This window comes from Strix aluco, chromosome 13 (assembly GCF_031877795.1).
Source record: "Strix aluco isolate bStrAlu1 chromosome 13, bStrAlu1.hap1, whole genome shotgun sequence".
NCBI classification, from domain to species: domain Eukaryota; kingdom Metazoa; phylum Chordata; class Aves; order Strigiformes; family Strigidae; genus Strix; species Strix aluco.
Genome location: NC_133943.1, coordinates 18,357,277 through 18,378,865, shown reverse-complemented (window position 1 = coordinate 18,378,865; position 21,589 = coordinate 18,357,277). Strand labels below are relative to the sequence as shown.

The 21,589-nt window shown below is 42.1% G+C and overlaps 1 protein-coding gene across 3 annotated transcripts in view; it reads right to left on the bottom strand.

Moving 5' to 3' along the window:
* Positions 1 to 7,688: 7,688 nt before the first annotated feature.
* The window catches only part of KCNIP1 (potassium voltage-gated channel interacting protein 1), a 134,317-nt gene continuing 120,416 nt past the window's right edge, over positions 7,689 to 21,589 (bottom strand). For all 3 annotated transcript variants that reach the window (XM_074838647.1, XM_074838646.1, XM_074838645.1), the window contains exons 3-8: positions 21,335 to 21,404; positions 18,621 to 18,691; positions 16,377 to 16,484; positions 15,312 to 15,416; positions 14,668 to 14,730; positions 7,689 to 12,387 (exon numbers count right to left, since the gene is read on the bottom strand). In XM_074838647.1, coding sequence (XP_074694748.1) covers positions 12,340 to 12,387; positions 14,668 to 14,730; positions 15,312 to 15,416; positions 16,377 to 16,484; positions 18,621 to 18,691; positions 21,335 to 21,404 — 465 coding nt within the window. In that variant the 3' untranslated portion in view covers positions 7,689 to 12,339. The remainder of the gene's footprint in view (positions 12,388 to 14,667; positions 14,731 to 15,311; positions 15,417 to 16,376; positions 16,485 to 18,620; positions 18,692 to 21,334; positions 21,405 to 21,589) is intronic.

The following is a 21,589-nucleotide window of genomic DNA, read 5'->3' as shown; positions in this document are numbered from 1 at the left end:
CTGGCTCCTCCCTGGTCAACTCAGCTCACCGCAGTTTCACTGAGGTCCTCTGAAGATATGTTTTGGGATGTGGGACTTCCTCAGGGAACAGGCAGAAGGCATAGTGCATTTGTGACAAAGAAAATAACAGTACATAAAAAGGAAGGAACTTGTGAAAGAACAGACAGACTTACAGTCTGATTCTCATGTTGTTAAATCAATCGCCTACAACCTTCCAGCAAAAGCCTTACCATTTCTTAAACTGGTCTGCTTTCGCTCTTCAGATCCTCCCTCATCCATTGCTCTAAAAGCTGAAATTCATTTTCATAACTGCCTAAGAGCCCCTATTCATGGCCAAAGACACCACTGCACTAGCATGACTGTTCTGTCACCTGACTATCAAACACAACAATATCCCAGAACATCTCTGAATGTTGGGCAACTCAGCTGCAGATACCAGATGGCTGTTCCTGTAAACTCAACATGAGCAGTGCAAGTAAAGGAGCCTTTGAAGGATGTTTAATTTTAATGAATGACATTTTAGTGTTAAGAAAAAAACATTGTACTGGGAAATTCAGACTATACTGATACGTGTGGTGATATTTTATGGACAATGTTGGAGACTATAAAATCTATGACAGCGTCACGATAATGACAATACTGGGTATTTTGCTTTTACTGGGGGAGCACTCAGAGGAGCCTCGAGCCATGGGATGGGTACAGCCTACTCCCCGTGGAGGTCTCAGACCATTTGTTTGTTTCTGTGCCAATACCCCACTATCTGAAAGCTGAGTCTGGAAGAGCTGCAGTGCTGCGTCTCATTGAAAACAAGGAAGAAACCCACACAGCCAGGGCCCAGGTGCTCATATACCAGTGCACTAAAAATACCTCAAGAGCGAAACCATAGAAGACCAGCCAAACATCAGCTATTGCTCCCCTCTTTGCCAAGTGCTAAAAAAAGCCAAAGGAGAAAAATCCCAGCACGGGGAACAAGTTTGACCAGCTTTGTCACATTTTTGTGTTCTCTCTGCTCTCTAACACAGACCCAGGCAGGGTTTTCTCTATTCCTTCCAGACTTTGTCAATACCACAAGCCCCTTCCCCGAGGGAGCTCTAGCCCACTGCCCTTAACTTTCTTCAAACCCCTACAAGAGGGCACCTTCTTACTCCGTGGACTTGTCCCTGGAGGGAAGGAATAGCTAATGAACAAGGACTCATCTAGTGTGAAAGATTAGCTTAGTTTCTGGCCCTGTCAAAATTACCTCCACAGTTATATGGCTTTTTTCAGCTCCTACACAATTGTGGGCACAAAGCAGCACCTCCCAGCCTCACCGGGGGCTCTAGAGATACACAGAGATGGCAAAGTGTTCAGATACTGTCAACATAGAAGGTCATACAACTATTATAAATACTGTACCAAACCCATAGTAAAGCTATAGTAAAGGAACAGTATGTCTCTTCTGGTCTATTAAATTTTTGAACATTGCTTTTACTGTATCTAAAATTAACTGCAGGTCTCCGCAATGTCACACTGATTTCTGCAATGATCTTTTTTTTGCCCTGCTGAGCAGGGCTGCTTGACCCCTGGAACATCCTCTTCGCAGCTGCAATGAGATTTCTGTTCCAACTGGGGATTAAATTGTGCTCTCAGAAATGTGAATTCACAAGTTCTGAAATTCTGCTTTGGACTTGGAAGCTGCCAAAATGTAGACCATATTTTTCTGGTTTTGCATTCTTACACATTACTTTATAGCATGCACTAAATATTCACTGCTACAGTAAGACATAAACTAAAAGCTTAAATAGTCTGTTCATTTTCTTTTATTGCTCAAATCACTGCAAGGCATTGCTCTGATTGAAACCTCTTACCTCTCTTCATTTCGAAGTGTCTCTTGTTTGCTTGTGTTCAGTTGTTTCATTTGAATACAAAAGGAGACAGATATAGAAAACAGCTCAATAACTTCTTTGTAGCTCATATCCTTAAAGATTTTACCATTATGATATCATGTCTTAGTGCAAAATAAAACAAATATAAGGCAGATTAAGTACTTTAAGGTAAGCTTTAAAATATCCAAAACAAAAATTGAGAACAACTTAGAAGTATTTTTGCAGCTCAGTTTGCCATAGAAACACATCACTTTTTCCAGAGTTTTACTACTTATCAATTACAGGACAGATATGTCTTCTCTCCCATCGGTACAATGCTCACCCACTAAAATCCATATTTTTTTTTCTTACATACAACTGGTTGGTAACATAATGGCAAGTGGTTTTCCACAACAGCTCATGCTTTGTACTTCTTCATGTTCTGAGTTCTCTAAAATTTAGAATATCCGTTCAGACAGAAAACAGTGTTGACTACTTCTATCTCCTTGTATACTTACATTGTTACGTATTTTCAATTTATATTGACTTATAAATAAATCAATAAAGTAATTAGAACAAAAAGGTTGGATAAGTTTCTGTGAAAATGTCAACAAAATCAATCTAACCCTGGGATTGTAAAATCAATCTTTGATTTTTTTAAATCAACACTTTCCAATACCTTACTATCCTTCTGGAAGGTTCTGAACCAGCACTAACTTTTCACAGACATTTTAACAAAAGAGTGGACTGTACGTTACTAACAGTGGTCCTTTCACCTCCATCCTTTACAATATCACTCCTTGGCTTTCCCTGCAAATACAGAGACTAAATACAGAATCACAGAATCGTCTAGGTTGGAAAAGACCTTGAAGATCATCCAGTCCAACCATTAACCCAACATTGACAGTTTCCAACTACACCAGATCCCTCAGCGCTATGTCGACCCTACTCTTAAACACCTCCAGGGTGAACTCCACCACCTCCCCGGGCAGCCCATTCCAGCTCCTAACAACCTGTTCTGTAAAGAAATACTTCCTAATATCTAGTCTAAACCTTCCCTGGCGCAGCTTGAGGACATTCCCTCTTGTCTTATCACTCATTACTTGGTTAAAGAGGCTCATCCCCAGCTCTCTGCACCCTCCTTTCAGGTAGTTGTAGAGGGCAATGAGTTCTCCCTTCAGCCTCCCCTTCTCCAGACTAAACACCCCCAGTTCCCTCAGCTGCTCCTCGTACGACATGTGCTCCAGACCCTGCACCAGCTCCATTGCCCTTCTCTGGACACGCTTGAGTAATTCAATGTCCTTTTTGGAGTGAGGGGCCCAAAACTGAACACAGTAATCGAGGTGCGGCCTCACCAGTGCCGAGTACAGGGGTAAGATCCCTTCCCTGTCCCTGCTGGCCACGCTATTTCTGATACAGGCCAGGAAGCCACTGGCCTTCTTGGCCACCTGGGCACACTGCTGGCTCATGTTCAGCCGGCTGTCAATCAACACCCCCAGGTCCCTCTCTGACTGGCAACTCTCCAGCCACTCCTCCCCCAGCCTGTAGCGCTGCTGGGGGTTGTTGTGGCCCAAGGGCAGCACCCGGCATTTGGCCTTATTAAAACTCATACAGTTGGCCTTAGCCCATTGCTGCAGCCTGTCCAAATCCCTCTGCAGAGCCTCCCTACCCTCAAGCAGATCAACACTCCCACCCAACTTGGTGTTGTCTGCAAACTTACTGAGGGTGCACTCGATCCCCTCGTCTAGATCATCAATAAAGATGTTAAACAGGAGTGGCCCCAAAACCGAGCCCTGGGGGACACCACTCGTGACCAGCTGCCAACTGGATTTAACTCCATTCACCACAACTCTTTGGGCCTGGCCATCCAGCCAGTTTTTTACCCAGCAAAGTGTGTGCCCATCCAAGCCGCAAGCAGCCAGTTTCGCCAGGAGAATGCTGTGGGAAACAGTGTCAAAGGCCTTACTGAAGTCAAGGTAAACAACATCCACAGCCTTTCCCTCATCCAATAAGCGGGTCGCCCTGTCGTAGAAGGAGATCAGGTTTGTCAAGCAGGACTCGCCTTTCATAAACATAAATACGTACTTTAAAAGAACAGGAAAGTGGCAACAGGGCTTTATCATTCATATGCCCCCTTCGGTTGCAGGCAGAACCTGAGCTGAGGTTTGGGTTTTGGAGACAGTGAGGCCATGGACACAAGAAAACTTGTGGCGTAGGGAAGGATGGTCACAGGGTTTCGTGAGGAGTGTTCAGGCTGACCAGAATAGCCTCATTCTTACATTTTTTCATCTGGATTCCTGGCCCTGGGTGAGGGTAGTAACCATCGAGGCTATTTTCTTCTGCAGCTAGACTTCAGATCAGAACTGATTCTTAGGAGCAAACAGTGCTTTGTTGTGTTGCAACCCTGACTCCATTCTCCATTTCATGGCAGCTGGCTGTGGTTGCAAATCCCAACAAGAAATAACTTTAACAGGGTCCCAGGTTTTTAAAGGAAATAATCCCCTCTCCCCACGACCAGAAGCACTGCCAGCCTCCTGCAGAAGCCCTTGTCCTGAATTAGGAGTGCAGATTACCCTGGTACCACCTTGACTCTTCCACAGGCCTCTGCATGCACCATGGGGGAGCCACCTACACTGGCCAAATGCAGCCCCAGGGACAGGACAGCAGATAAGTTTCCAGGGGAATTTCATAGTCAAATATGGCAAATTATTCTGTGCTGCCAGGAGGCACCTTCCCCCCATGGCAGTTTCCAGCCAGAGCCCCACAATGATTCTGAGTCCCTACAATAACAGATGGAGAAAGACACACTTTTCTTTTGCAAAACAAAAAGGAAAGTTTAAACAAAACAGGCTGGAAATAACCACATCCACTGAGGATCTGGAGATCCTCAGTTCATCTTCCACCTCCTGGAGGGTGAGTGGGACAGGTCTCCTGTTTGCAAAGAACCAGCCTCTCCTTGCCAAGCTGCAGGGGTAGGTCCCTCATCAGCTCTCCAATAAGTCCACACAGGATTTCTGCTTATGCAGCTCCCACGCCTGATTCTATACACTGTAGACCTGATGTGATAACAGGACACAAAATTTTGCTCCAGTTCTCTGTGGATTAGAAATAATTAATTTCCCTTAGATTCTGTTCTTCAAAGTTCACCTTCCCTACTCTTAGATATACTTTTAGACATATTTTTAATGACCACTTTTATACAAAAAGTATTACATGGGCCTGTTTTTTTTTTTTTTTAATTAGTTCTCAAAGCCAGCTGTTGAAGGTGTATGTATGACAGTGGTTAAGTTAGCACTACGTGACACCTGACATCTGCCCCTCGGATAATTAAACGTGATCCATGCAGGAATCTGCCCGCTGCATTGCTGGCCCTGGCCGTGTGTGCCAGGAGGGACCACAGTGACATCGAGCACTCCCTGCGAGAGCCCAGCAGACAGCACATGCCACTGCACACACAGCCTGCTCGCTGCCCACTCAGACCCTGTCTTCCCAAACCCAGACATCTATTTATTTGCTGCTTAAACACCAAGTTATTTAAGCAGGAGCTGTAAATTATGATGAGGGTAATTAATTTTTACAGAAACAAACCTATTCTCTATTCTCCTAGCTGAAAGACAGTGCATGCCCCACTTCCAGGGCACCCAATGTGTCAGTTCTGAATAATTACTGGGGCAGCTCCTGTTCACTAACCTGACACCAGGGTCTGTGCTACGTTGAGATATAAGCAGTATTAAAAATTATCATGGTAATATTGAAAAAAAAAAAAAGGCAGCATAAGTTAGAGCAAACAAGAAGCTGCTCAGTCCCATTTGATTATTATTCTTTTTTTCAAATCTAAAATTAGAGTAGTACACCCATATACAGATACAATACACCTGGATTTGTTAGAGGTGAATGCAGGTGAAGAATCTAGACCTCTTAGGTATGTATATATTTATTCCAATTCCTCTTTTTTGCTTTTTTAAAGTATTTGAGAGCTATCCCACAGTCAGGTTATTTCAGGGGCTGAAAATGTGGCTGACTCTTCCTAAGAGAGCAATTAGTATATCTGAACAGGAGAGTCCCATGGGGAGGTGATAGTGCCTGACCCCCTCCATCTAAATCACCCTAACTCCTGACTTGCGCGCTTTTGGGACAGAATTCAAGGACAGAAACTACCACTGGAAACTTATATGTGTTTACCTGTGCTGTGCAGCCTGGGGTGACTGTCACCTGGACACTGTCACCTCAGCTGGCCTCAATGCTGTCAGCTGGAGACGAGTAATTATCAGTCTTCAGCTGACACCTGACTTCACTGTACTTACTCCATGGGTAGTTTATAAAGGGATGTCTATCCTTGACTGGCCTGCTGGGGTTGAAAACCTCCCATGTTAACTTGATGATTTAAACACAATGAGGATTTAATGTCACTATTCCCAATAACTTGTCAATTTGTTTTTATTTTAACTGCATTTTTATTATTCTTTAACCTTTAATTAGTGTCACACAGACAACTAGCAGCTATATCTTCAAATTTGTTGGGTGATTTCTGTTTATTTTTAGTAAGTTATTTATAAAGACTTCCTATGCATTCCTTTCATTTGGCCTAAACGAGTGAAGATCACACTAGATAGGAGTCACCTCGTCCTATGGCCTCGTTCACATCCTCTGTGCTTGTCTGCTGTCATTCTATTGCATGTCACCGGTTTGAACTTGTTTCACAAAGGCAAAGGAGTTTAAATAATCCTGAGCACTGAACCGAGGGGCATGTGCTGTGGTTTCAGACAGACTGCAGCTAAGCAGATAATTCAGGATGGAAGACATAATGTTAACAAGCTGCACTCTTTCCAACAGGAGTGCTCAGCTCCATTTAGGCTTGGACCTCTAAGAACTGATCCCAGACATCTGGCTTTAGAGGTGATGATAATCTGGGATTTCTTCCCTTATAGCAATTTGTTAAATCTAGGTTGCAGACCAACAGATACTTGTTATCCCACAGCAGTCCCAGTCACATCCCACACTAGCAGATACAAGCCTCACTTTTCCCAGCATGCTGCATGGTTTCTCCATCTCAGATGCATCTTCTGGCCCCAAATGCAAGAGAACCGGGTAGCCAATAACTTCTACTTGTGCAGAGAAGAAGAGATCTTCATGTGCCAACATGTCTGGGCTTCTTCCCTTACCAGCTTTGCTAGGCCTGCATGGATAAGCAAAGATTACAGAATTAATCTCACAGTAACAAGAAGCTATTATTGTATTCCAAAGTAACCTTTGTGACATGCTGAGTTATGGCACACGCCTCATTTCACCCTGCCACGTTCTGGAGGATGTTCCCAGAGATGCTGTGGGGACAGCCCTTGTTGCTAGTGCATACCTGCCCTCTTCCCCACTGTCCCTTCAATCCATCAGGTGCAACACCCCAGACCACGGAGGCAGCAGGATGAGATGCTCAGCCGCAATGGGGATGGGCTGAGAGTAAAATCAGAGGTGTCTAATATCTCACAGCAGTAACTAAGACTTCAGACAGCCATTCGAGCAAACCTGATAATGAAAAATTAATAAAAAGCATACGCACGTGCCAGTGAGCCAGAGTATCCTTTGCCTAGCAGCAGCTGGGTGCGCTTCAGAGCAAGCGAGAGGCACTGAACAGGCAGCTTCAACACCTTTTCCTTGCAGGGACAGCAAGAAGTCAGGTTTGGCATTTTCCCCAGGGAACTGCTGCCTCTCCCAAGCAGGCTGGTGCCTCAGTGGCAGCGGTGGCTGTCCCCCAGGCCACTCGCTCCCTGTCTGCACAGCCAAGAGCTGGCCAGGGGGAGCGGTCAGCTGGGCAACGCGACCTGTCTAGGCACTGGAGCGAGACCAATACCACGTTTCACACAGACATCTTTATTTTCACATTTCTGCATGTATGCAAGAAAATGTCCTTTTTCCTGGGATGTGCTGGTAGACATATTATACCCTACAGAATGGAGTTTAGGAAATTTTTTTTTATATAAATATATATGTACACACATATATATAGTCTCGCAAAATTTCTTCTGCATTTCTCCATGTGTCAGAATGGATGTTTACAACAAACCAGAGCTAAAGGGACACTGTGAGGTTTTGTTTTATTTTTCTTATCTCCAAAATAAAATAGTCTTGGCATTTTTCTTCAACTTAATTGCCTGTTCTTCTGGTTATACTTGAACAGAAATACTGAAAAGACATGCCTATAAGCTTTCAATTTTTACTACTCTGAGATTCTATCAGTGATGCAGGTAGAACATTTTTGAACTCTTATTTACAGAAGGGCCAGACTATCAGTTAGGTGTATGACACTGCACCAAGCATAAGAGCAGCCCCAAATCGTGATGCAAATAAATCATCAGCATGTAACTGTTACGCTCACAGCACAGTTCAGGAGTTTAACAGCCTCTATGCAGGTAGATATGTGTTTATAAGAGTCCTGCTTTTAAAAGTTTCACTGTAAATTTTTAACCTGACAGTGTCCCCTACAAAAAAAGTACATACTAGGCTTAAGAAAGGACACCTTCCTACAGATATTTTATTTTTATTATTAAAATCAACATTTTTAAAACCATTCAACAAAATTTAATACAAATTGCTGTTGGAGAATAGCATTCGTGAGAGTGAAGCTATGCATTGCTGCTCCATTAACATGGCTTTAGTTATCACAATTTATATTATTTGCACATTTCCTTAGGTCTTTCACGGCAGTTCCATGAAGAAGAAAAAAAAACATTGTTACACTGCTGCTACCATCTTATCAAAGATCACACACAGACACAAAGATGTTTGTTCTCAACATGTGTCGCAGTCAGGCAATGCCAAAGTTCTGCCCACAATGCTTGAACCTTAGGATATCATACCTCAGGTTTATAGCTTGACTTGTGATTACTCACAATATTGCAACGCATTCAAAGTAACAGGAAAACAAACATCGACAGTAACAGGCACGTTACATTTTTTTTGCATTATCATTAATCACATTCCTATTTTTCAACAGATTGTTGCCTAAAACGCACGTTAGAAAGGTTTTTTTAGAAAATGCTGGCATGAAGATGCAGACTAATGTTTGTAACTAATGAAACAGTCAGACTAATGATTCAGACATTATTTAAACATTCACAACTTTGAGAAAATTTGCACAGCTGATAGCACTGACAGATAGTCTAACTGTAACTTAGAAGCCAGCATAGTAACTACCTTCCGCATACTGGCAGTAGGATTTATGATGGTATGAGATTAGAATAGCATGCTATGTTTTATTTAGAAAGCCATAGTAGTAAGTATTTGCCATAAATATTGCATAGCCCCACTTATGAGTGATGGGAGGCTTTGCAAGTTTACAAAGTAACGTTCACTGAAAACATAAAAAACAAACCCAAAGACATTTCCATGCAGAGTACGATTCTCTCACAGTCACTGGATCTCTGTCATCTGTTGGCTGGAGCACACATGCCATACACACTTATGCTGCTCATGGAAAACCCAGAGGCCTTCTCTGCACTGATGCATAGCAGCCTCTGCTGACATCGGTGGGATCAGAGACAAGCACAGGATCATAAATGGTTTCGCAAAGGCAATGACTCCACCACAGACAGAATTTACAATTAGAGCTATGTGCAAATACAACCGCTGTGTGTCACCTTGCAAATCCTCCTGTCTCAGCTACAATGAACTTCAAGCGGAGCAGAGAGGTAGCAACCCAGGGCTGAACATCAGGTATGTGCAGGTGGGGTCTGGACTCCTACGAGACCAAAATTGAAGCTAGTTATGCCTCAAGGGCAGAATCAGGACCAGTGCGGCTTTCAGCATCTCCCTCTCTGCCTAACACACCCACACTGCTGCTGGGAGCTGAAAACTGACACAGTGGAGCAGAAGCAGAGATGCCAAAACTGCAGGGTCACTAATGGTAGCCTGATTTCAGCAGTGCATTTAGGCATGTACTGAGAGCAACATCCAAACGTTTGAAGTATGTTGCCAAATGGGGCCACTCTCGACAGAAAGCAGTTATAGCCCCTATGACACAGGCACCCCCACACCACCCCTATAGCACTTCTGCTAGTGGAGACACGGAAAACATAGCTGAAGCCAAATTCACCACAGTAACTCCAGAAATTAATTTACCTTCAGGGACCACGGTATCATACAACTACTAGTAACATATTCTTTTGAAAAGGGCACATTCAAAACTTTTCAAGCTGTATGTGCCATCTCATAAGCTACACTGTTAGGGGAGAAAGGCACTGTGCTAGCCCAATGCAAATGCTCGCTTTCCATTATCTTGACCACTTCTCCCTCAGCTGAAGTTAACTGCTTAGACTGGTAACAGACAGATGCTCTTTTGGTGGGGGCAAAAGGGCAGGTTATTCATTATATTAAATCCTGCCATTTACTAAAGTGATTGCAAGAAGAATCGAGAAGGAACAGTGTAAACATTGTGCATTATTTCAGCTACAACTGATGTCTTTATCAAGCGCCTGTTAAATAAAAACTAAATAGACAATACCGGACAACTGGAGGACAAGGCTACTCTCACAGCATCGCATCCCTTCTGTGAATCACAGCACATTACTGGAGTTGCTATGCTCTGTATCCGTTCTAGGAAGGAATTAAGAGTGTTTGTATGAAAGGCAATAAACAGAATAGACTAGGGTGTCATTCCTGTGTACATGTAACTTCACTCACTTCAGTAGCACTTTTGATGACAAGTGGGCAACTTATATTTAAGTTGACTACATAGAAGTGTATGGAGAAGCACAGTAAAAGGGAAAATGTCCCACCTAGGGGAATTAGCATAGCATTACACTAGTACTGATCAGACCTACCTCTATAATCAGGAATACTTCAATAGATTAAATTTTTATAAAATATAGGGCTACAGAAATGAGGCATTCTATATATTTTGTATTATAAAAAGCTTCCACTTAGATAATTTTTAAAATATATCTTCACTGCTAACAGTATATTTGTAATATAGTATCTGATATAATAAAAATATATGCTTACTGGATGGGAGTGATGTAGCACTATGGCAGGGACTCTCTGTTCTGTATGGTTTGAGCAGCTGGAAGAGTTGGCAGTTCCCTCCTTCCCTTGTTTCTCAGCCATCGCCTGCCTGGAGACTCCAATGGCACTCTTGTGTGTTAGCTTTCTTAAGAGTCTTCTGCAAAGCGGGCTCTGACATGTTTCTCAGCTGACAATTAATCTACTGGGCAAAATCCAACCTTGATGTAAATTCACTACGTAATTCTTTCTGTTTTACTAATTAAAAAAACCAACCCCCCAAACCAATGATCTATTTGGCATTAGTAAGGAAATGGGACTTGTACAAGTCATGCAACTGCCTTCTAGGAAAAAAGATCTTGCTATAGAAAATGTTAAACTACCCAAAGGGATATGTGGGCCTGGCAGCTGATTCTGAGACTAATAACAACTAAGTAGCTCCTGATTAAACCTACAGGGAACTTTGTGGATGTCAGGGTCTGTATGTAGAAACACAGCTGCATCATCTGGGCCCTTTTCTGCACTAAGTAAAACTGGAAAGCTAAAATAAATCCATGAAGTGGGGAACACTTTACTGTAATGTCCAATGGAAAAATGCAAATGTTCAAATGATGAACCTAGGAAGCGTGTGCCAAACTACACCAAAAGGACCACAGCACATGACCACGGTGCTGCTGAGATGCACACTGGAGAATCACTTGGTGTCCCACCACATGCTGGGACTGCAGAAGGTGGCTGGGACCAGAGCGGGTATTCATCTTCCTGTACCAGCCCTTAGAAACCTGCCCGGTCTTGCAAGAACTTACCATCATTGAACAGCATTTGTTCTGTAGTTTGATATTTGTATGTGCAACACATGTTTAGCTCCTTTCTGGCTCACCCTGGCATGAAGATCCTCTGGTTAATGTGTTCATGAAAAACTCCAAACTCAGCATGGTGGCACCAGTGCATGTGAGAGGAGAAGTGGGATCTCTGCAGAAATGGGGATATTGGCTACACGGGCTGTCAGCTTAATGTCCTAGGTACATTTACTGTTTGTTTTTTACAGACTGCCCTGGTAGATTTGACTTTTGTCAAAGCAGATTAATGGCAAGGCATTCATAAAACATTTTGTCATATGGTAGTATAGACTGAGCTTTTCACTTGCAATAGATGGCTGAGTAAGCTATCAACATGTGCTATCATATGTAATCATATGCTAGATTAAAAGCAGGACTTGTGCCTAGCAAACAATGCTGTATATTACTCATTGTACTTCGAGCAGCAGTTCTCTCTTGTCAGGATTTATTAAAATATTCACATGCTTCCAAAATGAAACAAAGGTCCACCAGTGTCTCTTGGGGAGAAGAAGTGGGATTGGTTGCATTCGGTTGCCATTTGGTTGGAGATGTCGTACAAAATCCTCACATACTGAACATGGCTGAATTGTAAAAAGCTTTCACCCAGAAAGGAGATCTTTGTTACACAGAAAGTCTCTGACTCCTCCAGCGCTCACCAGACACGGTTACATCACATTCTCAAAGAGCTGTAAGGATCGCATGATATTGTCATCCTGCAAGCAATGAGAAGACACTTCCATAAAACCAGCACTGACAAGCATGACTCAGAACTTTGCATGGCACAGGAGGGGCTCTGCAGTTGCTACTGCAAGCAACAGCCTTGCTTTCATAATGCTTTTCATCCTCGATGAGCTGGAATCGATTCAGTGATTGGGTCCTGATTCTGCAAAACAGTTTTCTCTCTTACTCTGGCACCTTAGTTGGTCTGAGGCATGCAAGCACAGGATCTTCTCATAAGTTTGACATTCAGCAAGGGCCATGCTTTACTGAAGAAAACCAGACACCAGCACTGAGCTGGTGACTGTAGTGAACCCTCAGACTTCAGAGACCAACTGCATTTCATTGGTCCTGAATATGCAAATATGCACTTAGCTAATATGCTTCAAAATTCCAAATTAAATTGCAGGCTTTGATCTGGTAAGCAAGCTGCCTTGAAGGACCACTTCATCCCAGAAATACACCCAGCTCAAACCCCAAATACATGCAATCTCAGCCTCTCCGAGGTTCCTAGATTCAAATGAGAAAGTTGGAGACACACAAAGAGAATCCCAGACTGTCTCTCAGGAATTCTCAAAATTGTACTTCGAGGTAATAACCAGAGTAATATTCAAAAGCATAATGATGATTTCCGTCCCCCCAGGAATTCAGTTATTCCACAAGTCAGAATAACTGTTTGCTGGTAACATGAAAATAATTTTCCACATTGAGCAACTTAAGAGATCTATTGCATCTCATTCCTCTATCTTATTTTGAGGCTGCATCCACCTGTCTCACACCTCTAACACAGTTTGGTCGGTATGGTGGTACAATGTATCACCTTGCATGGGAAACTAATCATTCTCCCCAAAGCAATGCTAGAAGTTCACTGCCCATGAGCCATACCCTCAGAAATGGCAGAGCTAAGCACTATAGTGCATTTTGGTTTATTTTTCATAAAGAAAAAAACCCCAACACCTTAGCGTTGCAGGGCCTGCTCCCTATCTGCCAGGAGAGCACAGATGACAGTGCAGCAGTCTGCACAGCTCCTAGTCCAAGTCTGTCAACAGGAGGAACCAAACCCAACCTAGGGCAGAGCATTAAACAAACTCTAATGGTTAGAAGTTGTTTCAATACTAAGACCACCAACCACACACACACGCATCCAGCCTGAAGGCAGATTATGAATGTGAAGAATAATTCACAACACAAATGATTAAATTAGAGGCCAAAAATAAGCCAAACCATCAGGAAGGACCAAGAATGAAGTAACTGAAAAAAAAAATTAGCTTTGTATTATGCATCTGCTAACAAGGATTTTTCCACTGGAAGTCCCTGACTAAGAAGTATTCTGGATGTTGCCAGAGCCAGACTTAACACAGAAGCAGCGGGAAGCTAGCCTAGCCCTCCACAGTCAGCATCTTCCCATTGCTCTGGTACAGAAGAGCTGTCTGACTGCAGAACATGGAGGACTTTTCCAGGGAAAGTAAGATACACAGGTGGGCTGGTATGCAATTATTTGCACCAATGTAAATTTTCTAAAATGCAGAGACCATTATTGTACTGATTAAATATTAGAGATATCTCTGAGCAAACATCTACACAGTTAATTACAGTCTAAGACAACAGACACTTGGTCAATTGCATGTTAACGCAGATGCTCACCTTTGTGCCAGTGCTAAAAATATCAGCAATTATTTATTACAGCCAACCTTATGTATGGAATTTGCAAGAGGGAGCTTATTTCGAAGACAGGAAAAAAAAAAAAAAAAAAATCATCGCTATGATGACAACATTTGCTTTTAGTATTTGACCACATCAAAATGTTTGACCAAGGTAAAAGTCAATGCTTCAATTACAAATTTTGAGAGACCTTTGGCTCTGGGCAGTTCCAGCAATGTGGTACCTGCTAATGACATTCAGGGGCAGCACACAGAGACAATATCAAGGGGAAGGAAAAATACTAAAAGTTTAAGGGCGCTATGTGTTTTCTCTAGAGTTATCTGCTTGCCTACAGAATCAGGCACTGCAGTTCACTCGGGAAAAAAAAAGCACTGGCCACCAGCTCTGGAAATGAAGAGGCCCTCTCCCATGATCAACCTGACCCTACTTCGCTGTTGAGTCACAGGCTTCACAGAGCACCACCCGAAATTCAATCTTAAAGCAGTTTTTTTCACAGAGCAACGGAAACCTGGGATCCTGAGCAGCATCTTCTTTCAAATGGAGTTTGTCCAAAGGGAAAGCAAATGCTGTGGCATGAGCAAGACTTTTCATTGCAGTTATAATTTTGTCCTTACCTCCTGACATGATTCAATAAACTCATCTAAAGTTACAACACCATCTTTGTTTTTATCCATTTTCTGCAAAATAAAATAAAAAATTTTTTTTTGTTTCTGTAGGTAACACTGCAGTTATAGTATCATTTCTTAGTTGATGCAATCTGAATAAACCTAGGGCACTTTACCAGCTTAGATTACAGTCTCAGTGTCATTGGCTAAATTTCCCAACTGCTATGGACTCGTTTACTCTGGTATTTGGAGCGCTTTTGAGGTCATCTCCAACTACTCCTTCACTGACATACATAGCAACCTCTACCCTCATTATATCATTTATTTATTCATTGCCTCACCAACCAGCACCCATATTCTTGTCTCTCTTTACAGGCAGTTAGGAGAAGCAGCACAGAAGGGCTACAACACAGGCAGAGGCTTCAGACTTGCTGGATGTGGCACATGCCAATGCAAAAGGTCAGGCTAAGAGACAAATGAGATACCTTTGGAGCCAGGAAATCAGCAGACACTGTACTGTTAGGCTGAATGGCTGCTAGGGTTTATTTTGAAATATGTAGTGGGGCACAGGATTGAACTTAGGGCTAACTTTACTGTCAAGTGTATCAGTGCATAGGTCAAGCGTTAAGAAAAACACATCAAAAATTAAGTACCTGGAAGAATACTTCTACATGCTGCCTTGGCGCATCTTCCTTGAGCACCGGATACGTGTACTTTCCCATCATATCATAAATCGCCTTTACGATATCCATCATTTCCTGCAGTAGTGGCATGCCAGCACAAACACAAAAGGAAATTGATAGACATTATAGCACTTTTCTTTCTTTTACTGCTCTTTTCTTCGCTCTTCTTTTCCTATTACAAAACAGCACAGAGAATGCCTCTACATGTGCATGAAGACAGATGTATTGTCATCTGTAAAACACAAGTGCTTCTTTCTGACTGTGCCATGACTTTGCCACAGCCGTGCTGGAGGCTCTCGCAGTGCTCACTGCCCTCCTGGCCAGGAGCACTGTGGGACACATGCTCTGACATGGCAGCTGCTGGGGATGGTGCTGGGCTGCAAGGGGCACGCTCGGTCCTGAGCACTGAGGCACTAGCCTTGTCCCAGAGCCTCCCCCATGGCCAGGGACCTTCATGGCACTCCGTGGGAACCCAACCCTTCTCCATACCTGGCACAAACTGCCACACAACTCCATGACTGGTAGCAGTAACTGCAAACCCTCCAGGTACGCACAATAGTTTTGAGAAGATACACCAAGATGTATTTGCAAAATATTCAAGGTTACCAGGCTCAAAACCAAGGCTTCCCACAAGGGGAACAGGCAGTACCAGTAAGAAGATTCAGGAGTGGTGCTGGGGGCTTCTAGTGCTCCAAGTGAGCCCACACCATACCTCCCAGTGCAGCCAGAAACCCTTTGTGTCTCAGTCACTATTGTCACCATCACCTTCCTCTTCACAAAGGTTGTGTTGCTCACAGCTCTAACGAGGATTTTGCTCCTGGCTAAAGCAATCCATTAAAGGCACTATAATATAGGAAAATATGTCTACAAAATCATGCAATATAAGACACTGTGCACTTTACTTAGACATAGATAAATGCTCAAGTCCAGTCTGATTTGCATTTAATTAGCTGCATGTAAAATTAACTGTGCTCTGCAACAGAAACCAGTTGGCTTTCTTCAGAAATCAACTACATTTGTCAGGAACAGCCTTACCTCCTTGTTTATATAGCCATCCTTATTTATGTCATACAGATTAAACGTCCATCTTAGCTTTTCATGAACAGTTCCCCGCAACAGAATGGACAATGCCATCACAAAATCCTGGTTCGAGGCAGAGAGAGAAGTGCGAATTTTTATAACATCCTTTTCTAAATCACCTTCTTTATATAATGCCAGTCAAAAGACTCATCTTTTTAGGATATAGAGCATATGGTTATCAATCTCTTCTGGCTCTCTTTTCCAAAAATGTGTCCTCTCTGACTAACTCAATGGACGTAGCATCTGCTAAGATGATCTGAATACTGTCACACTAATAAATGTGTATGAGGTACCCAGGAAAATCGGAGAAGTCCTCAAGTACTTAACTGCAGTCAATGCAAAAGCCAAGTTTATGATATGGATTAGGCAGCTTAGCAATGCTGGAAGGGCAGGAAGACCTAATGGGTGCTGCAGCCTTAAAACTCTCCTAGTCTTCAGGTGAGGGTTGTGAAAACAGCACAGGATTAAGAGCAGATCCAGTCCAAGATAGGCAGATTTAGATCCTAAACACAGACAGTGCCTGCCCTGACTCTGCAGACTTGCCAGAAGCAGTACAGCATGCTCCAGACCAGAAGCTGGGACACCTTCCTTGCTACCCATCCAAATTTATCATGCTCTAAACTCTAAATGTTGCATGAATGTAAGCATGGCAAAATACACGACTGGTTTCTAAGAGCACTGCCAGATGCTCCAGTGGCCATTCCCCTTCTAGAAATGGTCTGCTGCAAGGAGTCACTCAGACTGCCACTGCCTGGTTAAACACAGCCAGACTTTAACTGTGGAAGTAGGAGCCGATGCTTTCTTACCTCTAGACCTAGGGTGCTGGCAAAGAAGGAAAAAATCCAGCATTTTTTCCTGTTCCTGCCTTGAGATAGCTGGAGAGATCCTAAACTCCTCTAACACAAGGAGCCTCAGGTTTTGTTCTCTGACCAGATGTGATTCCTACCACTAATTACTCAGTCACAGCATTTTAATTGCATTTTTTGTTTACAGTAAAGTTATTGTTTCCAGTACCTTTGATTTATTGTTTATACTGCCCAGTGGCTCAGGCACCCTAAGTAGCATTGCTACAGGGATTGTACAGGCAGAGCTTCAAGGTAACAGAGCTATATAGAGTTCCTGATAACTCATTTAATGTACTCAGTCCTTCCTATGTTATCTCCATTAGCTCTGCATGGGGCAGTGTGGGGCAGTACATCACTTCTTAGAATACTATGCTCCTTTTTCCCAAGGCTCAGAGGAATCTGAATTTGCTGAACGAGACAAAATAGGAGACAAAATGCTTATGTTTGACAACCACTAAAGAGACAGGTTTGCCAGGAAGGAAAGCTCAGCACTTTTTTTTTTTTTTTTTTTAAATACTTATCGAAGCATTTTTCTGTGTCTCAGTCTGTTTAGGTTTCTGGAAGTCTCTGAGTAGCTGCCATATGCAAAACTCCTGCTGCAGCTGTTGCCACAGAGACACACACATACAAACTGTAACATTCCCATTTTACATTTGATAAATGAACAAATTTCTTAGTCTTATCTGGAAATTACCAGAGTTCTTGGCTATCTGACGGCAAAGGCAAGACTGTCTATGATTTCTAGTTTTATCATCACAGCAAACTGTCTTCAAAACTATGAAGTTCATCCCCCACAAGTCTATGACTTAACATATCCCATTGCTGCACTCCTACAGCTGTACATGTGACAGGGAAGCATGGCTATTTGTAGCCACAGCAACAGGCCTTTCAGTTAAAGGGTGAATTTATTTTCCATTGGGTACCAAGTACCTGAGATGCCTGTTCAGTATACCAAATAAGCTTTAAAAAACCATACTGCAGCAACATACAAATATAACAGTGCAATAATGCAATGCATGATGACTACAGAAAGTACAAGATGTACTGGCTTTTCTTTGACATCCAAATAATCTGTGCCACTCATCTCTTCCTATGGGACTGTCCTCAACCACTTCTCTCTGCTACATAATCTCTGCACTTTCTCCCTGTGACACTAACGCAATCCATATGTTTCTTTGGTGAAAGGAAACATGTAACTTCATCTGCATAAACTACAGTGAACCAGATTTTAAAATATCAACTGATTTTAGACTGAAACCTGTAATCCATAATCCAACTAGTCTGCAGTACAGAATGGATGGAAAAGCTTAAAAACACAAAACTGAGAAAGAGGTATCAAATGCAAAACAATTACCTCAAACTTCACCGAGCCATTCTGTGCAGTGTCAAATGCGTTAAAGAGATAATGTGCATACATGCTAGCATCTGAAAAACAGAAAGGGCACTGATTGGTACAACAGTTCATTATACACTAATGGCTCCAAACAACATTCATGACCTTATTTTCCTTTTGTATAAAACCCAACCTTGTAGCATTGCCAGATATTCTATGAACCAGTAAATGTTAACATCCATGCCCTCCCTTAAAACAGCCTTGAAATGTAAAAGCTTTTATTACAGTAGAAACAATTTGGATTATGTGGCTGTACTTGAAAGAATGAGCAAAAAAATAAACCATCCAAGAGTGCCTCTGGAGCAAATGGAGTATTAGCTCTGGTGGAAAACACTGCAAAAGCATGTGTGCTTCCTTCCTCTACCTTTTCGCTTTGTGTGAGATACAGCAGAGGTCCCCAGGGACTGCCCAACTTCAGAAGGGTCTAGTTCCAGTAACTGGAGTTTGTCCCATGACTGCTAAAGAGCAGTCTCATTTGAAGCATATTTTTGTCCTTTTGAATCTTAAACTGCTGGGTTTAGAAAAACTTTTCTACTGAGAAGAATAGTTTCTACGGCCACATGAAGGATGGCTGTTAAGTGGGAAAAACAGTAATGGTACGCAGAAAAAAATAAATCAAATAGGTGTATGACCTTAAGACCTTCACTGGCCTCACTGGCCTGTTCTCTGCTCTGGAGGCAATTCGCACTGCTCTCTGTCTTACTAGAGCCCAGCTTTTCAAGATGGAAGCAACTGACATTAAATTTCCTTAATTACTTCATTGCTATTCTAGCAGCCATGAGCTTTTTTGTCTCTTCTATTCTTTGCCTCTATCACACAGCATTAGTTAAGCCTGAATCTTCATACTCAATGTACGGGTATTCAGGTGAAGCCTGGTACCCTGTGCTACGCAGGCAGTCAGATGGAATGACCCAGCATCTCTTTACTCTGAGCTCTATGATTCAAACCCAGGAAAGTGTAGCAGTGTGCAGAAAAATCAAATACTTAAGTCACCATCATCCGTAAGGATAGAATACTTTGGACTGTAGTAAACAAAAAACTATCTGCTACATTTTTAAGAGAAGGATTCTGAAATCAAATAGCTCCAGAAGAAAACATAGGAGCCCTATTTAACAAAAACATCACAAGCCTGGGATGACACTGCACAAAGTTTTTATAATTCAGAGCTTCTTTACTACCTCTGGGATGTATAAGTTTATCTGCACAGAGAGCCATAAAAGTGAAAAAATCTCTGAGGAATCTGAAGTCTCATGATTTATGATGCTAAGGTTATACAAACAGTTTGAAAACCAAGTGAAAGAAAACAGTGTAAAATGCAAGATCACACGTGCTGTTAAACTGATTTATTATTAAGCATGGTTGTACTACCATCGTCATTAACCAAGGGAGAATCACATTTCAAGGGAATGGGACAGAAAAAAAAAAAGGCAAGTCCTTGTCAACCTCAGGAGAGGGGCAAAAAGTTATCTATCCATGAAAAGGTGACATTTCTGTGCCTGTTTGTTTTTCACACATGGGAAGGAAGGACCTCAGGCATACTTGAGGTGTGTTACTTAAAGGAGTTAGTGCAGTTACTGGGGTAACTGGACTTCCCTGGACTTACTGGAACTTAGGTTGAAAACACAAAACACATCCAGAAATACATTAAGACTACAAATACTTAATTTTTTGCATATTTGTTAAAATAATTAAATACACTAGTTTCTTTTTATAACAAAACAATAGGAAATCATCAAGTCCATACTTTTATAGATGTACATCTTTGCTTTCACATGCATCGTAAAATATAAGCATAACATGGTTTATCTTGACATTTAGTTGAAAACCCACTTGTTAATGACCTTCTTAAAGTAAATGCACATGCACACATACACTCGTGCAGAAGCTTCAGTCATCATTGCACAATGAGTGTATTCTGCAGCTACTACAGAGTAGAATGCATTTGAAAAGCCTCAAATACTGAATCTTTTACTAAAAAGCCACTTAAACCCATGACTCATTTCTTTCAATTCGGGAACAGTATCCCCACAGAACATACCAGTTAGAGGAACATATAGGTTCTTGATGTTTTTAAAAGGCAAGAACATATATTATTTGAGAGGTTTAATACAATACTTTCCCATACAATACATTCCAATACATGACATGATCCTGTCTTAGTCACATGAACACCAAAAATGATCATTTCAGGTAGCTAGGAGTTACATATCAACTAAAAACTGCTTTAAGAATTTTAGGGAGGTTTTGATTAATTTGCAGGCCAAAATAAGGTCTGGGACTCTTCTGTGCTAGATACTACATGCACAGCAGTACAACAGCAGGGAAGCAGAGACACACTGAGGGGAAGTGATTTAGCTTTCTGCCACCCAGAACGTTAGTACAAGAAGAAAAAGCTCCAATTCCCACTTTCTATTTTGGACTTGGGGAATAAAAAGCTGAGAACTAGCGGCAATCTTTAAGGTGGGTTTGTCTATATTCTGGTGAAATAACTATTCAAAGGGCCTAACTTAATTTTATTACCTTGATGCTTGTGTTTCTGTTTAAGATCCTGCAAAGCTTAAGCTCAATTCACATTTCTTGCACAGATTATCTGAAGTAGTTTTGCAGCCAGCTGGCAGTAATGAATGTTAAGGCATGCTTCAATAAACCTGACAGACACAAAATACTCCGCTTACCTCCATGAGGAAAAAACTGTGCATAGATCTGTTTGAATGTTTCTTCATTAACAACCCCACTAGGACACTCCTGTTGGAAAAACAAAAAAGAAAAAAAAAAAAATCAAGAAAAACACCCATCTCTGTAAAGGTTCATTTGCAAAACTCTACAAGCCCGAAGAGAGCAATTAAACAAATCACATTCCTGTTCTCACAGTGCTCTAGATGCACGGGCTGTGCAGCTGAAGAAATTAAAATAATTCAGACTGCAATTTC